The sequence below is a fragment of the Mastomys coucha genome, unplaced genomic scaffold, assembly GCF_008632895.1.
Source record: "Mastomys coucha isolate ucsf_1 unplaced genomic scaffold, UCSF_Mcou_1 pScaffold22, whole genome shotgun sequence".
In the NCBI taxonomy this organism is placed as follows: domain Eukaryota; kingdom Metazoa; phylum Chordata; class Mammalia; order Rodentia; family Muridae; genus Mastomys; species Mastomys coucha.
In genome coordinates, this window is record NW_022196905.1 from 250,208,231 (window position 1) to 250,217,466 (window position 9,236).

General features: G+C 45.6%; 1 protein-coding gene across 1 annotated transcript in view; it reads right to left on the reverse strand.

Annotated features, from left to right (window-relative positions):
• Positions 1 to 714: 714 nt before the first annotated feature.
• Positions 715 to 9,236, reverse strand: part of Tmem231 (transmembrane protein 231) — a 21,905-nt gene continuing 13,383 nt past the window's right edge. Inside the window, exons 3-7 of the mRNA XM_031341480.1 lie at positions 6,881 to 7,009; positions 6,475 to 6,618; positions 4,906 to 4,987; positions 2,979 to 3,084; positions 715 to 2,625 (exon numbers count right to left, since the gene is read on the reverse strand). Coding sequence (XP_031197340.1) covers positions 2,448 to 2,625; positions 2,979 to 3,084; positions 4,906 to 4,987; positions 6,475 to 6,618; positions 6,881 to 7,009 — 639 coding nt within the window. The 3' untranslated portion in view covers positions 715 to 2,447. The remainder of the gene's footprint in view (positions 2,626 to 2,978; positions 3,085 to 4,905; positions 4,988 to 6,474; positions 6,619 to 6,880; positions 7,010 to 9,236) is intronic.

The window sequence follows — 9,236 nt, forward strand, 5'->3', positions numbered from 1 at the left end:
CAGCACTTGAGAAACTGAGGCAGGTGGATTACCGAAGTGTAAAACCACCCTGGGTTACATACCAAGACCCTGTTTCCATAAAAATAAATAAATTTAACCGAGGCTCATGAGATTTACACATTTTCTCCAGGAGACACTTTTAGAATTTACCTGGTCAAAAATGTACAAAACTTACTTTGAAATGCATGAATGTGAAGAAGAAGGGAAGGGGGAGTAAAGAGAAATGAACAGAAAGTCGGGGGAGAGAAAGTTTTGCTAACCCAGGCCTTACCTCATTCAAACAGAATCTGAACCCATCACGTGACAGAACCAGACCTTTCCCCCATCCTCCTCCCCAGGATGAGTAGTCAACTCAGACTCTGAGTTATAGCTCAGCTGCAATCCTGTATATTTTCCACTATTTTTCTTCTTGCATTCTGTGCCATGTAGGCCTAGAATGAACCACCCAACATCTGATCTGAAAATAACCTGATACTCACGAAACCCAGTTGTAATTTTCCAGCCCGAGTCACCCCACTTGCCATAAAGATTCCAATGAAAAACCCTCCTTTACTAGGGGACTTTTGCCAAAGACCTAACAAAAGCCAACATCTCTAGGCAGGTATTGGCAGAGTGTGGCTGTTGAAGAGTCAGTTAGTCAGAACCACGTGAAAGCTCTTCCCTCCCTATTCTTCCCCCATCCAGGGTCCCTGCCTTTCAGAAGCCACGGGAAACTTTCTTTCAGAATATTTTTATTTTTTTTCTTTCAGAATATTTTAATTAGAAAGTTATAAAACACCATTGAGTTCTCTATACAATTTTTGCACAGGATAGTTTAATTTAATGCAAAGTAGCCTGAATCTCTGGTCTCCTCTCTGTATCTATCTTGTTATCTTTTTCCCATACAATATATATCTGATCATGCCCCCAACCCCACTTCCTTATTTTATTGAGATAGGGTCTCAAGTGTCCCAGGCTGAGCTCTAACTCAAGGATGCTGCTGAATTTCTACCTCTACTCCAATGTGCTGGGGTTATAGGCTTATACCACTATAAAGGTTTACATGTAGCTGGGGATGGCAGGCCAGGCAAATACTCTTCCACCTGAGCCACATTCAAGCCCTCTTATAACCTTTTTGAAATTGAAATCAGAGACCATTTTTCATGTAAATCTTCAGAAAAAAAAAACCAAACTACTCAGGCACATAATCAGCTGTATTAAGTCAGAGAAATTAGTACTATAGAGTTTTTCTTCTTGAATACTTCCAAATAGCTTTGTTTTCAAGATTCTTACTTTGCTCAGTCTGACATAGGGTGTCTCCAAGGTAAACTGAGGCACATAGTGAGGAGTGTTTGTGGTTAGACATGGAGGCATGGGCGGTAGGGGTAGGGATGTCCTTCCAGGGCTAAGGCTGGATTAGATGCTCTGCTCAGCCTCTTTCCTCACTCTCCTCATGCCTTCCCCATAGCCTCCCCTCTGGTGAGGACTGTGTTCCTTAATCAAGGGAACTGCAAACAACTGAGTTTTCAGTTCAGCCTCCAAATAAACCCTGTGGTTGTCAGGCAGTAGAAGCCAATGCCAACAACAACTCCTCTGTCACCCACATCCTTTCAGAAAGGGGGGAAGGCCATCAAGGAGGAGGAGTGGCCAGGCTGTTGGGTAATGGCCAAGGAGAAAGAACCTGTTGTTAAGAAGCCGGACATCTTCCACTGGTGCAGGGGGTAGGGGAACTGACTGAATGAAGCAGCACTTCTGACTCCAGCCGCCATCTCAGGGGCACAGACAGAGGGCAAGAAACAGGGCACAGAGCCAGCCACAGCAGGGCAGGAACAGAGGGCTGTTCAGCTGAGCTGATGACAGACCCCCATCTATTAGCCTGAGGGCAGGTGTCTGGTCCTCCTGCCCTTAAGTTACCCGCCAGCATGCACATGTTTCTGAGACTCTTGTATTTAGGTCCTGCCCTGCCCCCTTCCAGTCTCCAGTTAGAGGCTTCAGTTCTGGAAATCAAAGTTCTGAATGGGCACTGTGTGGATACCTAGGAGTAGAAAGTGCTAGGGGCTTGCGTGTTTCTTGTGAGACCCCTGAGGAGGCTAAGAAAGCAGCTAGCTTATGGTAGGAGGGAGGACTGTGTAGGGTGTCCCAGTTCAAAAGAGGTAAACTCCTCGATTGACTAGGGAGAGGTGGGGTTCTTTCAAAGATGTATGAAATTTTCTCCCTGAAATTCAAGGCCAAAGCAAAGCAAAACCAGAAACAAAACAAAACAAAAATCACAACCTCCAGCAACCCTGAGACCTTTCCACAAACTGATGTTTATGGGTTTTCTCCGTGCTTTGAAGGCGTGGGCTTTGGGCAGCCCGACACTGGAAAACCCATTCTTTGTCTCTGAAAGTGTCCAGCGGGCAAGATGACAGGTCTCAGAAGACAGGAATGAGGTAGCCACGGTCCCTCCGTCTCCTGATGGGATCTTCTCAGGATAAGTGCTCTTTCCATATTTCTCCCTGGGGCACAGCTGTAGGAATGGAGGTCACTACTTGGTTCTGGAACACGAAGATTTTGATTCTTTCAAACACCCAGAGGAAGATCAGCAGGATGCTGACATACTGGACCCAGGCAAACTTTATCATCTCCCAGAACCCGGGCTGGTAAGTACAACGTGCTAAGGAGACAAGAGCTACACATAAGACTCAGTTACCCCAAAGCTCAGGTCAGATGGGAAACAGAAAGAATATTTCAAATACTCTTCAGATAAAATGGATGACCAGGGATTATTAAGATATAAATATGAATAATTCTGACTCAGAAGAATTGTTTAGAAAGAAATAGGCACAGGAAATTGATTTTCCCTCGCTGTGGGGACAGCAGTCATTTGTGTGGGACTATAGCGCTGCAGCAATTTCCTATCTTGTGAGGCCCACATCTGGTCCTACTTGGGGTAGCTAAGGAAGTTCTCCTTTCTTAGTGGAAATGAGTGACCACTGACTGGTTAACAGAAAGGATATGAAATGACTTCCACGGGATAGCGGATGACAGCATCGATCACGAAAGGAGCTTCAGCAGCCCTGCCCACTAGCCAGATTGGGTTGGGGTCACCGAGGACAGTGGTAACTGCAACACAAACATTAATCGTTAATCCAAAGTGAAGGGCTATATGTAGTCTTTTAATACAGATCCCAAAGTGGTTCTTTTCTCATTCTAGGACTTATTTGTGTGCTTGCTTGTGTATGAAGGTGTCTGTCTGTAGAGGCCAGATATATGGGATTCCTTGAAGTTGGTGTTATAGGCAATCAAAAGCAGCCTGATACAGCTGCTGGAAAGCCCAGTGATCTGGAAGAGTAGCAAGCCATCTTGTTTGTTTTTTGTTTTTGTTTTTTTCAAGACAGTGTTTCTCTGTGTAGCCCTGGCTGTCCTGGAACACACTCTGTAGACCAGGCTGGCCTTGAACTCAGAAATCTGCCTGCCTTTGCCTCCCGAGTGCTGGGATCAAAGGTGTGCGCCACCACCGAACCGCCCGTAGCAAGCCATCTTAACTGCTGAACTATGTCAACAGTGCTAGCCCCTTTAAATATTTGTGTGTGTGTGTGTGTGTGTGTGTGTGTGTGTGTGTGTGTATGTGTGTGTAGGTGTACCAGCTCTCTTCCTCCACCATATGAGTCCCAAGGATAGAACTAGGGTCATCAGCTGGGCAGTGGTAGCGCTTGCCTTTAATCCCAGCACTTGGAAGACAGAAGCAGGCGGATTTCTGAGTTCGAGGCCAGCCTGGTCTACAGAGTGAGTTCCAGGATAGCCAGGGCTACAAAGAGAAACCCTGTCTCAAAAACCAAAAACAAACAAACAAACAAACAAAAAAAGAACTAGGGTCTTCAGGCTTAATGGAAAATGCTCTTACCCACTCACTGAGTCACCTCATTGGCTTCTCTCTCTCTCTCTCTCTCTCTCTCTCTCTCTCTCTCTCTCTCTCTTTCTCTCTCTCTCTCTCAGTCTCATGTAACTCACTCACTGCCCTCTGACTTGCTATATTACCAAAGATGAGCTTGAACTTCTGATACACTCATCTCTATCTCCTGAGGGCTGGGGCTATGAGTGTGTGCTGCCTACCATGCTTTATGTGGTACTGGTGACCGAATCTAGGGTATTATTGTACATACTAAGCAAGAGCTCTAGCTCCCAGCCCCAGAGAATGAAGGTTTTATGAAATTATTTATATATGGACAAAGAGTGAATGAAATAAAGAGGAAAAGAAGAATTGATTTGCAAGCCAGCGGTTGTCAGATTTAGTTTTAGGAATTGTATTGCTAGTCTATTGCTGCTACTGTACTGCATAAAATTAAGAAGAAATATTGGAATTGCAAGCCCTCCACTCGTGAAACGTCCATGGCTATCATCTGTAATGTTATCTGTTGCTGCCAGAAACAGCTGTGATGCCTTTAGGGAAAATGTCAGACTACTAGCCAGTCTAGTGTGCTGGCTCTAGCCTGGAATGCTCCTCTAGAGAACACACACTACCATAGTCAGATCTGCCGGTGCTTCTTTTCTACCAGCCTACAAATTCGGACTGCCTGACACGCACCTTCCATTGCTGTCTGGAAAGTGAGGACAGTAAATTGTCCCTGACTTCTTTTACAGGTGTATTATGAGAGATAACTCAATTAGATTTCACTACACATTAATTAGAGGAAAGCAGCCTAGGCAGTGACAGGATAAGTAAGGCACGTGATCACTAACATGCTAGGCTCCTGGAGAGGTGGCTTGTGGGAAAGGATGTAGCTCTCAAGGCAGTGAACAGAGGATAAGTTCCTGCAAGCCCATCCACCTCCCATCCCCGAGTCTCCACTGGGATTGTGGTTTTCATCATGAACAGCATCCCAGTGGTTTGTCTTCATGGTCCCCACAGCCTGGGAAGTCTGTGAGCAGGGGTCCACAACTCACCATTCCTCTCCTGATAAGCAGCAACAATGTGAGCAAGGTTGTAGTCCTGGGCAAAAGGACTGGTCCCATTGATCACGGATACCTGGGGTGGGGCAGGAGGACAAGCTGTGAGCACTCCTCTCTTCTTCCCACCCACCAGCTCACCCAGGCTCAATCCTGGAGGCCACCCCGGCCCAGAGACCACACTTATCCTTCTAACTCAGCCCTGTTTCAGTAGTTACTTTTATAGCGTTTTATTTTTATTATTCACAGTTATGTGTGTATGTGAGTGTGTCAGAGGTTGGGGATAAACATGTACATGTGAGCGCACCAGCCCATGGAGGCCAGAGGCATTGGATGCCCTTGGAGTCAGAGTTACAGGTGGTTGTGAGCAACCTGATGTGGATGCTGGGAACTGAACATCTCACCAGCCCTGTTTCAGTAATCGTTTCTTCCAGGATGAGTAAATTCTCTATAATAATTTAAATCATTTTGCTCTCAAGTTTACCTTTTGTAGTGATAGAAATAAGGGCCAATGTCCACCTACCACAGTTTTATCTCTCTGTGTCTGTCTCTTTCACATACACACACACACACACACACACACACACAAGCAGAGCTGTCTTGTGGGTTTAAGGGTATGAGGAAAGGACAGGAGGCTGCAGATCAGGGAGATGGCGACAATTTTCCCCCATTTTCTATGTTGGCTTTTATATAAAAACAACAATTTCCCTCCAATTCCTGTTCTAAGAAAACAGGCTACGCTAACTATGTGGCTGTCTGTACGTTCTCTCCACTCCTGGTCCTGTTGGCATGCGCCATTGCGATCGGGCCCCCAAACAAACAGTGCTCGATGCCGAGCCTGCCAGTGTCTCAGGAAGTCACTGTGCTGGTTGAAAAACATGACATTTATAAACGTCCTTTTCATTTCTGTTTGAGAGGAGGTGTTGCTCATTTACACAGTGATGACTGAAAAGCGTGACAAATGAGCAAGGCTCTTTCTTATTTCTGTTTGAGATGAGGTGTTGCTCAGTTACCCAGGCTAGTCTTCACTTCCTGGCTTCAAGTCATCTTCCTGCCTTGGTTTCCCAAGCAGGGGCTGTCAGGGCAGGCATGCCACCACACCCACCTGCAAGCTTTTTCATTCTGAGCTGGCATATGTCACCTGTTCAATGAATGGTGACTAGTATTTTAAAAAATATATTTACATAGGTATTTTATGAGATCATTTGGAAGATGTGACAGTCAATATTGACTGTCATATCGCTTGGCTTGAGCAACACTCGGGAGATTTAGTAGAGCACACCTCTGGGTACAGAGCATCTCCAGAGAAGTTTGCGAAGTGAGGGCTCAGAGCTGATCAATGGTTTGACCCATTGATGGGTTCAAAATGGGTTTAGAGCACTGACTGCTCTTCTAGGACCTGGCTTGGGTCCAGCACTGCACATCTATGGTGCCCAACATCCATTCAGGCAGAACACTCAGATGCATAAGAAGAACTAAATGCTATTTCTAAGCTTCAATTTCTTGTCTTTTGAAGGCTGTGATAAACCTAGGCATGAAGGTGCTGGACCACAAGGGTATCCTTACGTTGTATCTGATGTCCAGGCCACGGTAGCTCAGTGGCTGCTTCTGTTGCAGCCTCAGGTCACCATTCACGTGTAACTGTGATCCGGGAATAGCAAAGGAGGACTGGAGAAACGCCATGCTCTGCATCTCGAATGTTGACATCCTCTGAAATCATTAGGAAGAGAGATGACGCCATTGTCAGGTCTGAAGAGCCTGGGGGTTCTCAAGTCACCTGTCAGCAGCTGAAGCTGACAGGCCTGGCATGAGTATGCTAGCCCACTCAGGAACCTTTCTGCCCAGAAAGGCCTATTACTTTGAATACTCAATTTGTCTGTTAAGTTCCCTATACCATTCCATAGAAGAGCCATCTGCAGTGTGGCTCTCCCTAGGGAGGAGGAAAAGGAGAGGGCTCAGAGAGGATACTCACGTGCAGTTGGTAGGAGAAGGTCAGGATAAGCTGCACACCGAGAACATGCTCTGTGGATTGCAGGGGAAGTTCAAGTTTAAAGTACAGCACATCCATTTTCCCATCCTGGTTCCTGTCTTCTTCTCTGGACTACAAAGGAAGAGATTTACTTTTTTTTTAGAGAATTGTTAATAGTTGACCAGTGGTGGCACACACGTCTTTAATCTCAGCACTTGGGAGGCAGAGATAGGCAGACCTGAGTTAGAGGCTAGCCTAATCTATAGGGCAAGTTCCAGGACAGCCTGGGCTACAGAGAGAAACCCTGTCTTAAAAAGAAAAAAAAGGGCTAGAGAGATGGCTCAGCAGTTAAGAGTACTGACTGTTCTTCCAGAGGTCCTAGCAACCATATGGTGGCTCACAGCTATCTGTAATGGGATCTGATGCCCTCTTCTGGTGTGTCTGAAGACAGTTACAGTATACTCATATACATGAAATAAATAAAAATAAACAAAACCAAACACCTACATACAACGCAAAACAAACAAACAAGACAGAAAAGCATTGTTGCTTATTTTAGTTATATATGTGTTTGTCTAGGACTATGCATATGCACGTGTGTGTACGTGTAAGCCAGAAGACATTGTTGGACGCCCTAGGGTTCAAGGTAAAGTGATCATGAGCGGCCTGAGGAAGGTGTGAAACATAACTGGGGCCCTCTGCAAGGACAGTATTGAGCCATGTCTCCAGCCCCCAGAGAGGAGGTTTTTTTCCTCTCCTTCCCTAACTCTCATTCTTTTTTGTTCTTTGTTTAGAGAGCTAGAGATTGGCTAGGGCCTCCTACATACTAGACTAGCGCTGACCACTGTATGCTTACTCCATCCCTGAGTCAGTTTGTTCAAATGGAAAGAGCAGGGCTGGAGAGTTGGCTCAGCTGGTAAGAGGTCCCAGAGTTCAATTCCCAGCAACAACATGGTGGCTCAGGACTATCTGTAATGGGTTCTTCTGACACACAGGTCTACATATAGATGGAGCACTCATACATAAAATAAATAAATAAACCTTAAAAAATATGGAAAAACCCAAATCTAATTCTAATCATCATGCATTTACCAAGCAAATGCTATACAAATCCACTAAGCTCTATTTATACATTTCATTAAGATTTATTTTTATGGGCAGTCGTGGCACACGCCTTAATCGCATGACTTGAGAGGCAGAGGCAGGTGGAATTCTGAGTTTGAGGCCAAACTGGTCTACAGAGTAAGTTCCAGGACAGCCAGGGCTATACAGAGAAACCCTATCTCAAAAAACCAACAAGACAAAACAAAACAAAAATGATAAAGCTTGTGTATCTTTTAGCATCAATCAATAAAATATAAAAAAGGAAGCTATGTAAAATCAGTAAGATACCAAGACCACAAATATTTGACAAAAATCAAAGGAGGGCATAAGAAAAGTCAAAGCCCATAAATCATATGTGGGCAGTTAAAAATAGGCCACTAGGTGGTCCCTGCCATCTCAGCTGTGTCACAGTGACCTGAGTGGCCAGCAGGAGGGATGGAACAGAAATGTAACCCCTCTGCCAGGCACTGACACAACATCAATCTCCATGCTAAGCTCGTCCTGGAACCATTTCACCTCAGCTCACTCATGTTGCCCAACCATATACACCTTTCTGCAACCAAGAGTTTTTGTTTCTCAAATGAGCAAAGTTGGAGTCAAGATAGGTGCCTTTGGTGCCTTTAAGTGATTTCTTTCCTTTGAGACAGCAATGTCCTTCCTTCAGTGGCAAGGCCACTTATCCTTATCCTTATTCATCAGCTTTATGGAGGGGGGAGGAACTCTGTTACTGATGTGACTGATAGAGTCCCAGAGCCACTTATTTACTAGTCTATATTGAATGGGATGGTAAAGCAGATGCCTGGCCTGCTGTGAGTGAGCTGCTGTTGCTATAAGGAAGACTGCTGTCAGCTCTGTGGCTGTGATGAGGTACCATGCCCACTGCTGTTCGGTGGTTTAGTCCATTATTGTTATGGTGCGAAGCATGGCTGCATGCAATCAGACATGGTGCTGGAAAGGTAGCTGGGGATTCTATGTCCAGATGGGCAGGCAGCAGAAAGAGATGAAATGGGTCTGGCTTGAGCTTCTGAGATCTCAAAGCCCACCCCCACTGTGACACACTTCCTTCAACAAGGCCACACCCCCTAAGGAGCTGCTTCCTGTGGGCCTGAAGTACCTTTATATTCAGACCACCTTCTGGATCTTTGGGCTGGACAAGAAGATAAAGACCAGGATTCTCTGTTTTCAAGAGGAGAGGGTCGCCGGGCGGTGGTGGCGCACGCCTTTAATCCCAGCACTTGGGAGGCAGAGGCAGGCG